Here is a 20,141-nt window from a genome sequence, read left to right as displayed (position 1 = left end):
TGCTTTAGAGCTTCAGAAGCGAATGGCAAGAGTTCTAGGAAAGTGATGTTTTCAAACAAATCGGAATCATAAACAACAGTTATGTCATCGGCCTTCCTAAAATTCGGTTTCTTTTGCTAAAAATTCGGTTTCTTTTGCTGATATTATGCTGGTTCAATAAATCTGAGTTGTGGACGAGAAAGGCTGGTGGCTGTGGCCAAAGGCCCTACAACAACAACTACGGTAACTGAGAAACTTTCATTTGAAGGACTTATTTTAGTTTTTACTGACTTTGGCCTTTTTTTGCTATTCCAGAGAAAAATGCACATGAAATTTTTTCGGCAGTGAAATAATTGCCCGAACGAAAACAAACGAAAAACGAGAAATTAAATTTGAAATTAAAAGATTTTTAGCTACCGTATTTGTCGTTTTGGGACCTTCGGTCTCGACCGTGGGCGTTTCTCTTCCACAGCTTTGTTTTTTTGTACTAATAATAATGTGTTTCTCATCAAACCAAAACGATTGATGAAATTACCAACCCTTCTTTCCCATATCATTTTTCAAGTCCTTCATTTTATTCTCGCATTTTTTGAGTTCTTATCAACAAATCCATGTTAGCTTCAAAATATGATTTGTTTCGTATTCCAAATCTATTTTCGAAAAAGTTCGGGTTGTGATAATATTACGGGACAGCAACCCTCTTCCTTTGAAAATTGAGTAGGGTCAGCTGTCCGGGGCACTCACACACAGATACTCACAAAAGAAAAGTTGAAGTGAGAAAAAGAGACTCTCAGTAGATGGGGAGGAAGCCTAATCCTATCACATTCCTACTGCTTCTTCTTCTTCGTTTTTTCTCGTGAAAAGATCCCAAAATGACGGAAGAGAAAAGACGATGTATGTTATAAGATTGTGTGAAAAGTGAACTTGAACTTTTCGGACATTGTCCCTCGAGGTCATGAGTTTCGATTACAATTTCTACAGTTGAAGCAGAGAACGAATTTTGGAAAAGCGTACAATGGGATCCGAAACTGAACTGAACTTTGCTAAAATATTTCGGAAATTGAATTTAGTTAGAAATTACCATTTTACCGAGCCTAGTCTTTTTCACAGATAAAAAATTTCACCAATTTCGAACGTTAGCCATTCGATTTCAGCACTTTTTCAGTGAATACCACTTTTTTTCAGTTTAGAAAAAAAAAACTTACTCGGTTTTCGCCTGACTCATCGCTACTGGTGGTGGAACAACAACCGGCGACGGTGGTTCGCGAGGCGTCAAGCCGAGACGAGGTGCTCCAACTGCAGACGTCAGTGTGATTAGTGTTGGCGAGTTTCAGCGACTGAAACTCTTCGTTTGTCAATAAGAATCTCCCGAAACGGGGCTAGTAGTTGAATAATTAGGATTTTAGAATAGCAAAAAATAATCCAGATCACCGAAACAAATTAGTTGAGTAATTAGATTGAGCCCGTTCTTTTAAAGTTTTTAGTAACAAAAAGAAGACAAAGTTGAGTTGTGATATATTCCGCTCTCAAGATGTGTCGTGAGCCAGGCGAGTATATCGAGAAAAGAGAAAGAAGAGAAAAGAAAGAATCGACCGAGGGAGCCTCCAGAAAACAAGAGGAAGAAGAAGAAGAAGAAGGTCCGTTGGGTGAGACAGAAACACTATTAGTACTGAAGAGACGACCACGAACTTTCTCTGCGTCTATGTGCCACGTGTCGTCACCTGTTCTGGACAGCGATGGATAAAAAGCCTCTCTGATTCGTCAAAATTCATTGGACATTCATTCAGGAGATCCCCGCTTGTAAGAGAAGTCACAAGGAACGCTCAGGTTGTCCTTCTTGTTTTCAAAAGATTAACTTTAGAGAAAGTTTGTTTTCAAGCTTTGGCGCAGATCGTTGAATCTTATAATTGTACTTCGATGTAGACGTTGATACTAGTGGACCTTGGTTGACTTGGATTTGGATGTTTATCTTGCCTATATTTCAGTGTAATCATATTTTTAACTACAAAAGAATTCGAAACCAAAGGCTATTCGATATGATTTCTTGGTTGAAAACCCTCTACTTTCAGAAAAAGATATGTTCCAGACAATACAGTAGACTACGGGTAGATGACCTTCTTAATTCCTATATCATGAATGTTATTTCCTTGTCAGCTCAGTTCCATTATCAGAGACCAAAGTTCATGAATCTCCTACATAAGTTCCTACAGACTAATGATGTTCAATGAAACTTTTTCGTTTGAGTTGAAAACGAAGAAATCATTTAGTTACTGTCAAACTCCAATCATACATGGCCAGCATTGGTGTAATTAAGCTCCGAAAAACAACTTTTTCTGTGTTAGTTTACTTGCTCGGCAAGCGATACCATTAGATATTGAGCCGTGTAAGAGCCTTCAAAAAATCTGCCGAGGTGCCTTCCACCACAGGACACCAAGTAACCCATATATGCCTCCAATAGAACATCAACGCTAGCTATTAACTTCGAGCCTATTCATTTCGGTTCCTGCGAAAGATATCGAAAAGGGGTTAAACGACCGAGATATATGAGCTCAAATTTGACGGTTTCGGGGGAGTTCTATTGGAGTGTTTACGGTATTTATGGGTTCATCTGAACCGAAAAAATTGAGCTTATGTGAAATTATCGAAGTAAAATGCTGAACTGTTTTCACCTTGACAGACAGAGAGTTGAGAATAATTGAGACATACATGAGAGAATTCGGGAAATTTGAAATTTGATCTATAACGTCATTATGCAAACTGAATAAAGAAAACCAATTTTCGCGACTTCAAACGTAATCTGTACGTATTGTTATTTCCCAAAAAAGTGTACGAATCAAGAGAACTAACAATTAACGGGAAAAAAAACAAATTTCCTGAAATGCGGAGAAGAAACTGAACAGTATAGAAACGTTATACAATAATGCTTGGTGGATACATTCATGGAACTTTGCGAGCAATTCAGCAAAAACCTAATATTTTCCTTATTGGTTCCCATTTGAATACGAGAAAAGGCAAGCCATTGAATACGAGAAAAAGCACCAGTGAAATAATGTTTTCTAATTTCTTTCTAACTGTCAATAAACCCATTAGAAATATGTAGTTTTATGTTGAATGACCAATGCAAATAATAAAAAAAACGAGAAGTTGTTTACAGTACATTCACGAAAGCTTAATATCTTTAGTTCCAAATATTTAGGAACACTCAGGTAAGGTAAATAATTTAGAATTCCTGTTTCACTTGTATGAATGGGTCGATATGTTTCCCTTAATGATAGTAATAGCATGAATGAATCAGCCATGGCACCAATTTAATTTAATTTGTTTATTGATCAGGTGTAATAAAACATTAGAGGGGTAGACATGAAAGACTCAGAAAAATGCCCCTCACGAGGCCGATCTGAGTAGGGGAGGGAAAACGGGATAATTTAGATATTTGTAAACTACTTGTAGGGTCTATGCCCTAATATATTTTGCTTTGCTTTTCTTCAAAAGTTTGTTGTTTTCTTCCTATCTGTTTTTTTCTCATGTCACCAGTTCAAAGACAGCTGTTCTTCAGGCGCTCTCGAAAAAAGGAAAAGATATGGGGTTGATAAAAATGACTGGTTTCTCAAAAATATTGATTCGAAACCCAAACTTCGGTTGAAAAGTCGGAAAGACAAGTAGTACAGGGAAACTGGGAATATCAAGCTCGATAATCAGTACCAAGGCAGTTCAGAGAGAATTGAGCTTAAAATAACTCGTAGAAGAGTAGAGTAGAACTTTCAGAAGAAGTAACGAAAAAATATAAAATTAGTTGAAAATCCACAAACGCGAGGCAAATCACAGCAACGAAACAACAAAAACTTCAAGCGATTCCAAGAAAAACGCATGCAACGTATCAAATTACAGTAATCGTGCCGAAACAAATTAAACAATAAAGGGACATGCGCCTTTGAAGCAACATAGCAATCCGAAAACTCACTCCGTTTTCTTGTTTCGACGAAACCAAGCAAAACGAATCGCAAAAAGAATTCGAGTCGACAAGCGAATTAGGTGATCACCATCTTTCTCTCGGTGGCAACTGTTGCAATTTACAGAAAAAAAAGGAAAAGTCGATCGATAAGCGAAGAAAAAAGACTGAAAAAGGGTTCGAAAAACGCAAGGAACAAGAAGAAGAGAAAAAAAGAAAAATAGTGTAAAAACGATAAAAGAAAGTGATTTTATGAGTGGGTTTTCTTCAAGCTTTCTTAGAAGTTTTTAAACTTAACAACGAATTCTGAAAAGTTCGCAAAGCTGGAGCATGAAAATGTGACGCCACCCAAAACTTCTTAATTGGGACGACCCCCTGAATTATTTTCAAATATCTGCCCGGTGGTTCGGAAAAGAAAAGAAGAGAGAGAGTGAAAAATGATGGCAGTGATCGGAAATCAGTCGGAAATAGTGGGCGGGAAAGAGCAGAAAATAGAGAAGCAGAGAGAAGATGAGAATGTTGTCACACGGCACAGACAGACGATGAAGAAGAATAAGAAGTAGAAGTAGATGCTCGTTGAGCAACACAAACAGCTTTCAGTCAACGAAAAGTTAAAGGTTGAAAGGCTGAAATTCAGATATCGGCTCAGTTTTTTTGTTGATTCTCGACAAAATAGATGTGAAAAAGATTAATACTTTCAAATTTTCGATTTATGTTTAAAAAATATTGGACAAGAAAAAAAAAATCGGGAACCTTCATTGAGCATAAATGCCAACGAATCAAAAGCAATAAAATCGACGAATCAGTAAAGTAATTAAATTCAACACAGCCGAGAAAAGAAAGGATTTGGACGCGGTTTACAATTGGTATAGCTACGCCCGAAAAAGTAATAAAATTAAAAAATAAACCTCATTTAACAGGATGCAAGCTTGTTATGGAACGTTTGGGAAAATGAATAAGGGCAGAAATACCTAAAAGGGGTGGGGGGGGGGGGGTCGATTCATAATTCACAGGAGAAATGGCTGCATGCGGAAAAGTGGAACATATTTGAAAAGAAATTTGTCAAAAATAATTAAACAAAAAGGAAAGAAAAGTATTCGGCTATTCAGAAACAAGGGAAAATATAGGAAAAAAGAAATACTGAAAATTTGTGTTAAAATATGAACGGGTGGATGGTTTATTTTTAATGTGAGTGAATCTGGGGTCCGGAATCTTATTCAATCGTCATCTGCTTCATCTATTTCGTCGAGAACCTGACGGCGTTGGAAGATTCTTTGGAGACGGCGTTCGCGCTGAAATTAATGTTTTTTTGGAAACCGCATCTGAACTTTTCACAAACTTTACGATGTCTCTCCATTTTCTGGCGCAATCTTTCTGCTTTTGTATCTTCAGAATCATCAGAATATTCACCATCGGACGAAAATTCTGATGCTGACGAACAAATGGACTCTCGGCTAGTATGTTGCTGAATCGGATCTATACGCGGAGGAATGGGAGGACGACGACTCGGTGGGTTCAGTCCGGTATCCATGTAAGCAGCTGCCGTCAACTGATAACAATACTCGATAAACAAGTGAGGTTCCATACATTTTGCGTTAGCCATGAATTCGTGTGGTGCAGGTAGTGGGAGATCGGCCGGAACGAGTCTATTGGATTTCTTCGCGTCCATCCTCCGTCGAACATGATCCATGGCTTCCATTTGGAATGGATGAATATTGCCAATACGTTGGAACGAATTTGCTCTCTGCGCGCGACTTGCTCCGATGATTGTTACTGTAAGAGGAGGCGGGTGACATCGAGGTGGTCCGAAGCATCTTCTTGTCACAACTTCGTGACGCCATTGAATCAACTCATTGTACCACTGAATCATATTCTGCCGTTCCATCAGGTCATCGGCGCATACTCCGTTTCGAAATATAATACACTGCGCTTCATCTGGACATCTGAAAACCAATTTACATCACTAAAGAAACGCTTACTAAAGAAACTCACATATGTCTGCTCGTTTTCTCAGCCGTCCTGCTTGTTGTACAAATCGATGATTGCTCATCATCTGTAGTTTCAGAATCTAATCGAGTGGTTTCCGAGAAAGTCCTGTTTGATTCTGAAAGACTTTTTGGTGTGTCCAAAAGGGAAGGACGGTTTGAAGAATCAGGAGAGGTAGATGTTATTTCTGTATCCGATACGCAAATCGACGTGGTTGTGAATGTCTTCGCTGATGTCTTTGGGTGTAATTCGAGAAGTGTAATATCACTAGTGATGTTCGCGAACGAAGAACTTGAAGATGTCGGGGGTGGAGTGGAAACTTCTAGTTTATCAAACAAGCGTTTCACTGTCATTTCCTCTTCGAGCGATTTGGGACTAGTTGGAGCAAACCGGGAAATCGGTGAGAACGGGGGACGACGAGATCCTCTTCGATGCGGCGACTGAGGAAAGAAAGCAGATCTTCCCGGTGGGATCGTCGGGGTGCTGGGGAGGGATATTGGAGGAATTGGTGTCTGTTTTGCCGACGAATACTGATGATGAAAGTGTGTATACGAAGGATACATTGGTTTGTCTAAAAATATTTCGAAAATAGAAGAACACCACTTGGACACCAACTTGGAACCGGTTGAGGCATATGATTGCTTCTGTCGATCCATTTCTTTGAAAATTTAGACCCTCCTCCGAACTGTGCTTTCGAACCCGCTGGTTCTCCTCGGAGAACAAGAATCGGCTTTCCACGGAGACTATTCATCTGGAACTAGAAGGAGTTGACACAAAAAAATACTGATTTAAAATACAATAAACATACCTGTACTCGTTTGCTTTTATCGTACCCATAGAGAGACGTTTGCACTGTATTGGGACTCTCCATGAAATTGGGAGGAGGCATGTCTGTAACAAAGCAATGCAAATAAAAGGTAAAAGTTCGTAGAATTGCAAAATCACTTGTGAAAACAATGAAAATTAGGTACAAACTTACTACTTGGCGCCAAATTTTAGGAATTTATTTCGTGAAGAGATATCACGAAAACATTTTTACATGCGCCTTTAATGGGAAATACGGTATTTAACTTTCGTAAAAAGTGTTTCATGAAACACTCTTAAGAATGAAATGTTAAAAAGTCAGAAAATCTAAAGAGACACTTATCGTCATGGGAAGCCAATATATAATAATTATACAAAAAACACCTAAAAAATTGTTCAGAATTGTTACAGGTTGCTACGGGCAGGAGGAAAATCTTCGGACAGACCTGGATTTCAACGATTTAAATCGCGATTTCACCGATCCATTTTTTTTTGAAAAGTTGTTAACCAAACAACCGATTTCATTGTGAAATTCCTCAGGAGTGTCATAACACAAATGACTGAAAATCATACTTGCAAAATCAGGGCCCGGAATTTTTCGAAAGTTGAGATCGAAGAAAAAATTGTTTTTTAAAGCAAAATAACAGTTTTTTTTTCAAAAACTAGTTTTTTGTTAAAAAATTCTCAAAAATTTATCAAAAAAAATTTTTTTGAGAAATTTCGACCAAAAAAAATACCTGTCCGGGCCTTCCGGGCCGGGGCGGGCCCTCCAAATTTTTTAAGGCCGAGCCGGGCCTTCAACGATTTTTGCAAAAAAAAAAAATTTTCCGAAAATCCGGGCCGAGACGGGCCGGGCCGGACTCTGAAAATTCTGAAAAAAGCCCGGCCCGGCTCCGTTGCAAGTATGCTAAAAATAAAAAGTATTACTGTAGGGAAAACTGGGAATTGAAAAGGATCACTGTAGGGATACAATTTGAAAATGAAAAGGATTACGCAGCGTTCGTGATCAAATTGAGAACCCTGCATTCGATTTGGATGAGTTCTCGAGGATCTTCATGCTGGAATTGAAGATGTCTTGAATAAACAAACCATTGTAATGAAAATTAGAATAAGAATTTTGAGTTCTCCCAAAATCTCCTAGAATCTCCTCCACATCCCGAATTTCTCTAGAATTTAGTAGATTTTTTGAAAAATCATTATTCTCTTTCTGGATTCTTAACTCTTACCTAGAGCTCCGACGGCTATAGAATCAACCTAATTGCGCGTCTGATCCCACCTGGTTTAAGATGTGGAGGATATTCTAGGAGAACTCAAAATTCATAATCTGAACTTCATGACACGCTAGAACACAGCTAAACCTTTGACATACTGTAATTACAGTATGCCATAGCCGTCGGGGCTCTAGGTAAGAGTCAAGAATCCAGAAAGTGAATAATGATTTCTCAAAAAATATACTAAATTCTAGAGAAATTTTGGATGTGGAGGATATTCTAGGAGAACTCAAAATTCATAATCTGAACTTCATGACACGCTAGAACACAGCTGAACCTTTGACATACTGAAATTACAGTATGCCATAGCCGTCGGGGCTCTAGGTAAGAGTCAAGAATCCAGAAAGTGAATAATGATTTCTCAAAAAATATACTAAATTCTAGAGAAATTTTGGATGTGGAGGATATTCTAAGAGAACTCAAAATTTATTCCACCAACATGCGATCCGTATGAACCATCCGACTTCCGACCTTCAGGAACCACGTGGCATAGTGCCATTATCCACTCTGAAATATTCCATGAGATTTGAGATGAAGAACCAATTCGTTTTACCGGTTGGGCACACGATCTCCAGTCTCGATAAAGTTGATATCCAATCGCGCCACGTGGAATCTTGCCATGTCATGTCTTCATCCAATCTAAAAATTGTGTTGAGATCTGAGTCGGATAAGCGTTTTGTATTACCAGTTGTACTCCCAGAATAGCTTGTCGCTCGTCATCGATGGTCCATCCTTCGGAGTTCCAGCGAAGGGCAGTCCTCCCCGCGAAGGCAGGAGAGGAGAGACGAGGAGTTGCTTATCTGAGAGTTGAAGTTGAGACTGATTGTCTTTGGATCCACGAGACTGTTGAAAGAGAGGGAGGGGGGGGGGGGGTAGGCCAGTGGAGCATGCTATGGGGTCAAAATCAGTCCGTGTCGGGTCGACACGCGGATAAAATCGTATTCAGTGGAATATTTGATAAGAAATATGGGTGAACAGCCGGGAGAATAGTCGACGTGAGGACAAAAACTGTGAAAAATGATATATCCGGGTCATTAAAATAGTTTCTTCATCTGCCTAAAAATGGAAACGTCTGAAATAATAGAAACCAGTCGATTTCCGCCGCCTGTCGGCGGCTACAATGTCCTGGTCTCACTTAAAACGTTTGAATCTCAAAACCGGAAAGAAATAGAAGATGAAGTTAGTTGATTGTTTTTAACTTTCATAAACTTGAAAATTAGAAGTTCCAAAAGTCAGAAAGTCAAATACTGAATTTTGGAAGTTTGGGAAACTGAGAATATAAAAGTTCGAAAACTCAGAATCTGAACTATAATGAAGTTTCAAATTCTGATGTTTGGAAATTTGGAATTGAGAAATTGAGAAATTGTCAACTTCCTAAAACTCGGATATCCGAATTTCCAAGTTTTTCCCAGAAAAATTTCAAAGTTTTTATTTTATTTTCTGAAAATTCTTTGATTTCTGAATTTTTAAGACTTCTGGAATTTCTAAATTTCAGACGTTCGGAAATTCAGACTTTCAAAAATTTAAAAGTTCAGAAATTTAGCTACTCCGAACTTAGGGAAAAGTTCAAGTGCTGAAACTGAAGATTCTGAAATTCCCTGATTCTATAAAGCTAAAATGCTGCAGTTTGGATTTTGAAAGGCTCGAAATTACGAAATTCTCAAATCCCTAACTCGGAAATTTTTGTATTTCGGATTTCCGAATTTTCGGATCTCCCATTTTTTTGATCTTCAGGAATTTCTGGATTTTAGATCTCGAACTTCTTGAATGTCTCAATTCAACAAATTTCAAGATTTCAGTATTTCCGAATTTTAACGTTTGAGACTTTTTCAAGTTCCAATTTTTGAGCTTTCAGAATCTGAATTTTAGAGATTTCAGATTACAGATTCTGTTTTAGATTTCAAATTACAGATTCTTTTCTCTGATGAAGCCGTTAAAACTCTGAACTCGAATTTCAAAGATTCCGACTTCTATACACAGTGTCCCACATACATAGATACTGAATTCTGGATTTTTTTTTACTTGTCCAGAAAACTTTTAGTTCATATTCTCGAGTTTTAGCCTATCATGAAGGTTAGAATGTGAATTATGAATTCTCCTAGAATCTCCTCCACTTCCAGTACGTCAAAGGTTTAGCTGGTTCTAGCGTGAAGTGCTCCCTGGCTGTAGAAAAAATCCGAAAAAATTGGACTCCTCTGATATCAATAATACGCAAAAAAATCGCTCAAAATAGAGAAGTTTTGGTTTTATTTAAAGTTTGCAAATTAGTCAGCTCTCCGGACATTTTCCCTTGAGACTATGTATCATCTGAATCAATGCATCCCGTACAAAAGAAAATCAGGAAAACTTTATTTTCAAGCCCCCCCCCCCCCCATCATTTTCCGGTAGACAAATGATAAGAATGGTTTGAAAAAGTTAAACATCTTATAGGATCTCAAGATTACTGTAGTTCCAAAAGGGTTTTATGAAGTCTAGAAATTCAACGCGTTATATTACAAAACTAAGAATCTTATTATGTTAGATCAGCGAAATACGTGTCCTTCAAAGTTATATATGACAAGTCGGCTGATAAGATCATTTGGTCAACTGCCTGAAAATCACTAATGTACAATTTTATTTCATAAGATAATAGCAAGAAAAACGCAGGATATTATGGAAAACCGTTCATGTTTGTTTTTCTATTTCTATCTGTTCTTATTCTTCTTATAAAGATTTTGCAACCCTAGTCATTCACTGGTTCTCGGTTCAGTTGCTCAGTATGATATTTTTTTTTTGCGTGAGTTTTTATGGGGTGAATTGTGAGTATTGTCGAATTACTGTAGGCCAAGAAGAAGCAAGACCGGCCCCTGAATCAAACTCCATCGCAAATCAAAGCCAATATCGGGCAGCCAGCTGGAGAACCAAAACCGGCTACAAATCAAACGACACCTGCAAAAAATGAAACTCCGAATAAGGATGATGACGATGGTCAGTATTCTGGAATCATTCTAGTTTTTATTTAATTTTTAGATGATGTAAAGTTCAACATTAATATCAAGAAGCCAGAAGAAAAGAAAGATGAATTTGATGATGATGAAGAAAATCCATTAGCAAAAATCACAATGAAACCAAGAAATAAGAATGGTCCGGGAAAGAAGGTAGCTGCGGGTGGACAACCAAAACCAGCTGAGAAGAATCCCGGAAAAGCAATGAAAACCAAAGAAGAAGTTGGTCCGGAACGCCCATTTTTGGCACCCAATGAGAAGCAATACGGGGTTTCGTGCTATGTACGATATTCTGAATTTTAAAGGTCCTGAATAAAAATAAAATTTTCAGCAATTTGAACCATCTCAACAACAAGCCGCCGCCGCCGCAGCCCCTCCAAAAAAAGTTCCAATGCAAAAGTCAACTGATGGACCTCGTACTGCAGCCACACGTACAATTGCAACGGCCCCAACACAACACACTGCTCCATCAGCTGCTCCTTCGGCTACTCTTCTAAGTGCTACCACTCCAATTCCACAAGTTTCGATTATCCCGATAGCAGATACAAACACAAAGAGTACTATAAGCCTGACGGGTAAAAATAAACCGAAAACTGTTGAACAGTGAGTTTTCAAAGAGATTGGAGTATATCATTTAAATTCAACTATTTTCAGAGAACGTACCAACAACGATAACGCAGTTGAGAAAACCCAAAAAGATGGTGGTGATGGCAACTAGTTGGATAACAATTTTTTTTTTAACCTCGAAAAATCATTTCAAAAATAAATTTGACTTTGTTTTGATTTGAAAAATTATTTCTTCGAATTTTTTCCGAATTATGAAGCATCTGATAATTATTATGATGATAATCGTATCCTTCTCGTCTTCTGACACAACATCTTCAGAAGCACCATATTCTGCCACATCTCCCATACTTACGTCTACTGGCCAGCCAACGTCGTCATCTTCGATATCTACAATTTCCTGTGGCTCCCCAGACAAAAGCGATGAAATTGTAGATGTCACTTTCAGTCCGAATCGGACATTTTTCTTCAACGCTCCATTTGACATAAACTACATGACGTTCTTTAAAGTTCGCCATCCTGAATACCGGCGAATCGCTTATCGAGTCAGCTTGGAAAAATCCGAAAAATCGACGATTGTGTTACCAGAATCAAATGGTATGATGGAAGAAAAGGATTGGGATGGAAATGTGAAAATTGGATACACAGAATTTGAGTTTGATAAATTGGTGAGGTATTGAGTTGTTACTCATAATTGAACTCTTTCCTTTTTAAGAACTTCAAAAATGATTCCATCACAATCGAATGGGTGAATATTCCAAAAGAAGCTCAACGAGAAGCTGGTTTCGAATGTTTTGCAGTTTGGTTTGGAGAAGAAGTTACACCGAAAAATCATACTCTCAAAGTTCAATATAATTCATGATTTTGGATAAAGTCTTTATTTATTTATTTACAGACAATTATAAATTATCAACAACCCATTTTTATAATTTCGAATTCCCTCCGTTTCTAAATTTTTCCACTTTTTGTAAAAACTCTTCCATTCGTTCGAGATACAATTTTGGATGTTTTTTGAAATGTTCGACATGTGCACTATCCTTCAAACGAGTTATCACAACTTCTCTCCGCTTGTCGGATCTTTTCGAAGCCAGCTGATTGAATGAATTGATTTCACTGAAAAAGAGAATAAGGCTGATAAAGAGTTGGGTTACTGTATACTCACTCTGCTGAGCAAACAATGTCCGCATCAGAGAAAACGGAATATATGATTGGTGGAAGATGTGGATTATTCAATAGATAAAAGAATGGATTCGCATCCTCCATAGAGCAAATGCCGGCTATTATCATAAGTTCATCCTGAAATATTTCTTTCTTTTTATTTTTCGAGAACCTATGAATCTAATACCAAAAGAAGACGAGATCCGAATCGAGTTGTCTCCCATTTTTTATACATCCAATAGAAATTTCCGACGAGGAAATTGGAATTCTTGATCTGTAATCTACTTCTAAGTACTTCTTTTTTTTGGATGGAAACCTACCAAACCATCATAAACATGATTCATGACAAGCGAGTGTTTGTACATATTATCGAACGAGAATGCAAAACACGCCGGACAAGAATCCAAAAATAAACCATCACATTTCTCAAACGCCTTCAACTCTGGATACTGTGAATCAAGTGAAGTGAGTGTCAAGAATCCATTCATTGAGAAGACGTGGAAAATCAATCGATTTGATGGATTGATCAAGACCGAATCTAGGGTTTGTGCTAGATTCTCCACTTCTCGTCCTTCCTGAAAAAGAAAATCCTGTCAACAATTACTTCAAGAAAGGAAAGTTAGAACTCCATAGTTGGTAATCGTAGTATCAGTGAAAAAAAAAACACTTTGGAAACTGATAAGGTGGATTCTGTTTCAACGAAATATATGTGAGTTTATCGAAGTGATCATTGTTTTTGTGAACTACAGTATGGTATACAGAGTGCGGCAGACTTACTTGTGCATAAACAAGTCGTCCTAACTTTCTTCTAAATAATCGGAAAATTTTGAAACTTTGCAGGTACATTATTCCACTGTTGCTGTGTTCAAGTTTACTCTTTTCTTTCTTTCCTAATGAAAAATTCTATGGATGCACAGTTTTCAATCTAGGTCTGTTTAACATCCTCCAAAATGTTCAAAGTGTGGAAGCCTGACAGACGACCTCCAGACGTTTGAAACTGGTCAAAATGGCCGAAAATCAACCGAAACATATGTTTTTGCAAATCCACCCATTTACAGACCTAGTTACAATGATCCCAAGACTCAAGTCTACACTTAATTGAATTCTGGTTAACCTATTTTTATAGAAACACAAAGGACAACATTCAACTACCGTACCTTAGTTCCCCATCCTTTTGCCGCTGCATGTGCTGTGTATTGAATCGTCGTGTATCTTGAAAATTTTGGTAAACGGACAGTACCTAATATAATATGTTTTTACCCTTTCTTTTGATAAATTCCTGCATACTTTGCGACGTTTTTATCTGCGGCTCCTGCCCATCCAAGCAATGCCACTACCGTATCCTTCTTTCCATAAGTCACTATAGATTTTGGGTTCTGCATCAGGAATCTTGCTGAAAAAAGGGCATTTGAAAACGAAAAATGAAAATTAATTCTATAAAGAACTAGGAACTAGGGAAACACCGTCGGGTAGGAAAACTCTCGAATGATATTATAAAGAATGAGACTCAACCCCCGATTATCAGTATAGACAGTCGGAGAGGTAAAAGTGGTAATAGTATACCGTTGTAGTTTTGTGATAACGAAGAAAGAAAAAAGCTGAATCGGGGAATCGAACATAGAATATAATTGCCTCCGATTAATCGGGGTATTAAGGTCCAGACACACAATACAAAGAAAAACACGGTTTTAGACATGGAGAATGAAAGAGACATGGAGAATGAAAGAAATGCAAAGTTGTCAGACTGGAGTGAATTGTGCTCTGATGCTCGAATTATTGACATTATCTTGACAGTCGTATAGTAGACGAAGCCCAACCAGGAAATAAAATTTTGAAAGTTCTATTGATAATGTATTTGAGAAGAACTGAATAGTGTTTCCAAATGCTACATTTTTTGTTGAGCGGAGAGTGACAGTTTATAACTACAGTAATCCTTCACCGTAAGAGCTGTGAAGGATCCCCTCACTTTTTACTTTGAGGCAATTTATCTCGATCCCTGTTAAAGATATAAAAAAGTTGTCAACTGATAAATTGTTTATCATAATATCACAAATATTTTCTCAGATGACTTATTTTTGATATCTCTTATGACAGCCGAGAAAATTGACCTCAAACTGGTTCTACGGTAAGTTTTCATGGAAATACCGAGATTCGGTTGTTATTCTGGTACAAAAATCGGAGCTGAGACCGCTGCCGAAGGTCTCACAATGGCAACTACCGTAACCTAACAATATTTTCATTTCCCGGAATTTTTTTTTTCGTTTTCGCTGCTTTTTCGTCAAGATGTTTTTTGCCTTTTCCCACAAGTCGGGAAATATATGTTTGATTGTGAAAAAAATTGTCTGGAAACACATGAAAATCGAGATATGAAATCCGGAAATTAAACATGTTTTCAGGTTACTGTAGTTGTCGTTGTGGGACCTACGGCACAACTCCGATTTTTTTACCAGAATAATACACTCAAAGGTAAATAAAAAACATACCAAAACTGCGTCTAATCATTTTTAAAACTGGGCGCTCACTCCGTAGTGTTCTCTTTCTTATCAAGTGTCCTTTCTGTGTCACCACTGCTGAGGATATCGATTCAAAAAGACCACGTTGTAGTCACATCCACGCTTCTCGCGGATTTTCCTCTGGGAAACCTAAATCAATCAACCAGTGAATAAACGAAATAAAAAATTTATTGATACACAAACACCCGAGACAACTGAAACTGTCATATTTTTGAAGAATCATAACTGTGAAGATGAAGGTGTCACTCATTGGAACGTCGCTTCTATGTGCCGAACGAAATTGAGGCAGGCTGATCGGTATTCTTCAGGATGCGTCCGGATATGTGCCACGTGGTCGGAGTCGACGAAATCGATAGCTGTTACCGAATTTCCTTTTTCCTTCTGCTTGTTGATGAACTTCTCAACGTGTCTAAAATCATCGAAGGTTGAATTTTATGGAAAAACCCCATATACTAACTTCGCTTTAATCATTGTGTCGGCTTTTGAATATAAATATAACTGATCTCGTGGAAGGGTGATATGTGTTTGAAGATAATAGTAAATTGACATGAATGATCGGAGGAACGGCACGACAGCCAGAAGTGGTATTTGCTGAAAATTTCAATAAAAATTATGTCTGCTTTAAATTAAGTCTTACCAATGTCGCTCGTAAATTTAGAAACCAAGTGAGCATCGAAATTCTCGTCTGCTCACTTATCCAACGCTCAAGCGCGTCGATGGGAGGAGTTGAAATCACCATCGCTGTGGCGTCTTGCTTTCCGTAGGGACGAGATGGGGCACTGAAACATAATAATTCTAATATTGACTAATGCAATAGTTGAATACCTATCAAAAATAATTCCTTTAATTCTGCCTCTCAGCTCTGGTTTTTCTTCAGCTTCAGTCCATTTCCAGAACGAAATAAGTCCACGGACACCATTCATCGAAAAGGAGTGGATCACTATGGGACTGTAAAACCGTTGATTTCAAAATAATTTTGATCTATTTAAAAACATACCACTGAGAGAATGACCGAAAATCTCCAGCCTTCGAATCAACAGCTCTGAACAACGGAGATATATAAAAACCAACTCGTGAATTAGGAATACTGTAGTGATAGCATGGAGGGCAAAGCGAAACAACTCGGTATCTGAAAATTGACAATAACCAAAGACAAATCATTCGTTTTTCTCACCCTTCATCGTTATAAATCTTGATATATTTATCAATGTGCTTCGGATTCGCCCCTGCCCATCCAACCATCAAAACTACTGGCTTCTTCTCATCGTGATGGTTGTCACTGAGAACGATGGAATCCACGGTAACATCTAAAAAGCATATATCGTTGTAGTTCGAAATTCAAACATCGAATTCGGAAAGGATTTACCTTCCGATTTCGGCAAGTGAATCTGCATTTTTGGTTCTGGGACATGACGGGTGAAGTATTTTCTCTTCTGAGAACCAGAAGAAGACGTGGCGGCTGTTGAAGATGATGTGACAGCTACAAGTTTTGGTAGGAGGCGACGGGTGGCAAGCATCTGCAATTATTTCATTAATCAATTAACCGAAACCATTATCAAGTTTATTTCAAACATACAACTCTGAACCCAGTGAACGGAAAAAAATAGAAAAAAAACGCGGAAATTTCATCTGCGGGGCGCCTCGCTCCTCTTTCAAACCGTCCGTCGTTTGTCTGCGTCTCTACGCGTCAACATGATGTTTTTCGACAAACAGCTCTGTTTTCTCTGCGTTCAATCACTTGGGCCACAACAATTGGGGACCAAAGAAGAGGATGATTGCAGGAAGAAAGTAATAGCTTGATAACATTCTGGTAGAATTATGACCTCAAAAACAAAGAGCGGATATATTTTTATTGAATAACAAGAATTGAATAAGATATAATAGAGAATGGTACATTATCAAGTATTAAACCTTCAATTATTCAACAAGTAAAGAAAATTATGATATTCGAGAAAATGAAGAAGAGGGCGGATAAATGCATAAATAGAAAAACAAAAAATATATTGAAATGAGAATCCTTCAATCTATGGTGATCACGTCGTCGTAGTCTTTGTTGTGAACTAAAAAATTAAACTCAGAAAGTTTCTGAAAACTAGTAAAAACGTTGGCCATATATGTGCTGAAATTGATTTTGTGATTTGTATCGCGGAGGGGATCTTCTGTATTTCGCGTATTCTGCAGCATAGCTAAAGAACTGTCGTTCTTCCTTCACAAAGTAATCAAATTCTTCAATTGGTGATTCGCAGCGAGGAACCATGAAGCTATGATCGGGTGCTTCTGGTGAAGCTTCTTTCTCAGTATCCAACTCTCCATGTGGCGGCGAGAAACTCGAAGAAATGTCCGATTCGATGATAATCTCTTCTTGGGATTCCTCGTTAAATGGCGATTCTTCTTGTGTCGGCTCAACATACACACTTTCAAATTCAATCACCGTCCCGTTATCTTTCTTCAAGAACTCTGGTTTGAAGTTTTGAAGAGCCCCGTATATGCTCCCCAACACTGCCATTCTGTGATGATTACGGGACCAAACTGACATAACGTTCGGAAGACTGAGAGAAGATTCTGAAAACACTAAATTAGCGAGGCGGTAATTGAAGCATTGAAGACCTCTATCTTTGAAAAACCGGAACCCGGATTCCACCGTTCTTCTGATAATCATGTTCTTTCTTGTTTTCAGAATTTCTTCTTCGGTTACGATGATGACGTCACCGTCCCTCTCACCCTTACTGATATCACCCTTCTCCACGTCCTGCGCTTTTTTGGAACGAGCGATTTGTTTTGATAAGAAGCTTCTTGACCTCATAAATCTTCGAGGAGAAGGTGATTCTGAAGCTGATTGCTTTAGTTCAACTGGGAGTTTTTTTGGGACAGGATCTTCTCCTCCTCCTTCCACTCCTTTTTGACTTGCGTTTGTTTTGACACTTCTCCTCTTGTGCATGTTCATTTCAACTCGCTTTGGAGCACTCTTTTCGATTTCATAGTCGACTTCTTGTTGATCATCATCGCCATAAGTCGGAGAACTTCTTGCACGACAGAGTTCTGGATCTATAATTTAAAGCATTATTCAAAAATCGTTCAACTGCGCTTAACCATCAAAATCATAGAAGCTATCATCCATTTCTGGACAATCCAAGCTGTATTGGCGAAAACTTGTAGAACGGCCTTCGCCTACAAAAAAAAACAATGTTACTTCGTTTACAGAGAAATCCAGAGTTACCGTGTCTTTTTGAGAAATTGGTACTGCTGAGGCTGTCCCATTCGTTGTCAAACGTTGCCTCTGGCGCGAATTTTGATTGGGTCAGCTGGTACTCCAGTCTCCAGAAACTATACTTGTATGTCTCACCGTAATCGGTTCTCCAGTCGAAACCAAATTTCATCATTTTGCTTTCTTTTGGACTTCAAAGTCCTTGAGTGAGCGTTTTAATAAACTTGGAAACAAGATATGAGTTTTCCAGAGAGTTGAGAATTAATCCAAGACAATGATAGCAGTATTGAGAATCGATAACGCATTTCACTACAAATTGAAACAACGAGAATTTCATAGAACCTCCAAGAACTTCGGTTAGTGCGTCCTTTAAGCTATCGTGATCTACTCTGAAGATAAAATTACTCGACTTTTCTGCTCCATTTCAGACTCACTCGTGCTCATCAATACTAAAGTCGAGGAACTGTTTTACAGGGCCATAGTTGTTCAGAAATTTACCGCTTGTGTGACATACTTTAAATGGACGGAGTACATCGGAGCTATCTCTGGAAATTAGAAATTATAATGCCAACAAGAACAAAGTCACAACATACAATTTTTTCAAGGCTTTTGATCTGTTCATAGTCAAAACCTCTCCAAAAACGCGGCTGTTCCAGTACACAACTCTATCTTCTGGAAGACTATCAGGAATGCTTTGAATATACTGCACAAGATTCGTATTTGGGTGGCTCTCGTTCTGTTCGATATGAATTGAGTTTCTCACAGCATTTATTACTGCAATGAGATGATTACCGCATTCTTTTTCATTCTGAAAATCTCAAATTTATTAAATCAGTCTTTTTTATTTTGGACAAACCTCTTTGCTAGATCGAGGGTGAAGCACAACGATAATGTCTCGATTCCAACTGAATTTTCTTTCAATCTCCTCGGAGACATTACGACTGATTCGTGTGAGTTCATCCATGCGCTTCAGCTTTCCCTGAACTGAAAAAAATAGTGAAAAACTTAGAAAATGTTCTTGAGTGGCAGTATGAAAACTGTCAGGATAATACACACTTGTTATTTAAATACAATAATTTAAGACTCCACCGATTCCGAGGAAGGGGTTGTCTCCGAGGAACCGATTCCGAGGAAATCGGGGCGGTGTTTCAACTTTCGCAGTGCACTTTTGCAGTGCCGCAGTTGCAAAGTAAAGGTTGAGCATTTTTGAAATAAACTTCCGATCTGAAAGGTGGTGTACGGTGAAATTTTTTATTGCATCAAAATGTGCAGAAATGCATGTAGATTGACATAAAAATAAAGAAAAAATTCAAAAAAAATTCCTTCATCGAGAAAAACGCATCAAAAAATACGCTGAAAGCCCTTAGGGACGAGCTTTTTTCTAGGCCACCCGGTGAGTAAAAGCGCGCGAATTCAAACTTTAAAAATTTTTTCGCTCGGTTTCACTGCTTTTTCGGTTTTTTCAAGAGTTTTCTAGGTTTTTGTCAATTTTTCTTCCAGATACATCGGAAAATTTGAAAAAACAGTGAAAACGAGCGAAAAAATTTTTAAAGTTTGAATTCGCGCGCTTTTACTCACCGGGCGGCCTAGAAAAAATCTCGTCCCTAAGGGCTTTCAGCGTATTTTTCGATGCATTTTTCTCGCCGAAGGAATTTTTTATTATTTTTTTCTTTACTTTTATGTCAATCTACATGCATTTCTGCACATTTTGATGCAATAAAAAATTTC

The 20,141-nt window shown here is 38.0% G+C and overlaps 6 protein-coding genes across 6 annotated transcripts; 2 read left to right on the top strand and 4 right to left on the bottom strand.

Annotated features, from left to right (window-relative positions):
* Positions 1 to 5,145: 5,145 nt before the first annotated feature.
* On the bottom strand, positions 5,146 to 6,803 carry CBG03924 (the record flags this gene model as incomplete). The annotated part of the gene is made up of 5 exons (XM_002639299.1): positions 5,146 to 5,220; positions 5,268 to 5,871; positions 5,921 to 6,485; positions 6,530 to 6,665; positions 6,723 to 6,803. The coding sequence occupies 5 exons, from the start codon at positions 6,801 to 6,803 to the stop codon at positions 5,146 to 5,148; spliced, it is 1,461 nt and encodes a 486-aa protein (XP_002639345.1).
* A 2,248-nt stretch (positions 6,804 to 9,051) lies between these two features.
* Positions 9,052 to 11,691, top strand: CBG03925 (the record flags this gene model as incomplete). The annotated part of the gene is made up of 5 exons (XM_045244581.1): positions 9,052 to 9,168; positions 10,812 to 10,956; positions 10,999 to 11,255; positions 11,305 to 11,576; positions 11,628 to 11,691. 5 exons carry the CDS (start codon positions 9,052 to 9,054, stop codon positions 11,689 to 11,691), a joined length of 855 nt encoding a protein of 284 aa, XP_045092524.1.
* Positions 11,692 to 11,815: 124 nt separating this feature from the next.
* Positions 11,816 to 12,399, top strand: CBG03926 (the record flags this gene model as incomplete). The annotated part of the gene is made up of 2 exons (XM_002639301.1): positions 11,816 to 12,205; positions 12,253 to 12,399. The coding sequence occupies 2 exons, from the start codon at positions 11,816 to 11,818 to the stop codon at positions 12,397 to 12,399; spliced, it is 537 nt and encodes a 178-aa protein (XP_002639347.1).
* Positions 12,400 to 12,460: 61 nt separating this feature from the next.
* Positions 12,461 to 14,077, bottom strand: CBG03927 (the record flags this gene model as incomplete). Its single annotated transcript, XM_002639302.1, has 6 exons — positions 12,461 to 12,650; positions 12,700 to 12,833; positions 12,883 to 12,969; positions 13,016 to 13,270; positions 13,853 to 13,907; positions 13,956 to 14,077. The coding sequence occupies 6 exons, from the start codon at positions 14,075 to 14,077 to the stop codon at positions 12,461 to 12,463; spliced, it is 843 nt and encodes a 280-aa protein (XP_002639348.1).
* A 1,377-nt stretch (positions 14,078 to 15,454) lies between these two features.
* On the bottom strand, positions 15,455 to 16,725 carry CBG03928 (the record flags this gene model as incomplete). Its single annotated transcript, XM_002639303.1, has 7 exons — positions 15,455 to 15,617; positions 15,666 to 15,799; positions 15,846 to 15,987; positions 16,034 to 16,156; positions 16,206 to 16,337; positions 16,383 to 16,515; positions 16,575 to 16,725. 7 exons carry the CDS (start codon positions 16,723 to 16,725, stop codon positions 15,455 to 15,457), a joined length of 978 nt encoding a protein of 325 aa, XP_002639349.1.
* Positions 16,726 to 17,300: 575 nt separating this feature from the next.
* On the bottom strand, positions 17,301 to 19,377 carry CBG03929 (the record flags this gene model as incomplete). The annotated part of the gene is made up of 7 exons (XM_045244557.1): positions 17,301 to 18,253; positions 18,299 to 18,376; positions 18,426 to 18,592; positions 18,638 to 18,802; positions 18,848 to 18,958; positions 19,007 to 19,221; positions 19,270 to 19,377. The coding sequence occupies 7 exons, from the start codon at positions 19,375 to 19,377 to the stop codon at positions 17,301 to 17,303; spliced, it is 1,797 nt and encodes a 598-aa protein (XP_045092525.1).
* Between the last annotated feature and the right edge of the window lie 764 nt (positions 19,378 to 20,141).

Source organism: Caenorhabditis briggsae (assembly GCF_000004555.2).
Source record: "Caenorhabditis briggsae complete genome, chrI, whole genome shotgun sequence".
Taxonomy (NCBI): Eukaryota; Metazoa; Nematoda; class Chromadorea; order Rhabditida; family Rhabditidae; genus Caenorhabditis; species Caenorhabditis briggsae.
The sequence above is the reverse complement of the archived record's forward strand: the minus strand, read 5'-3'. Positions and strand labels throughout refer to the sequence as shown.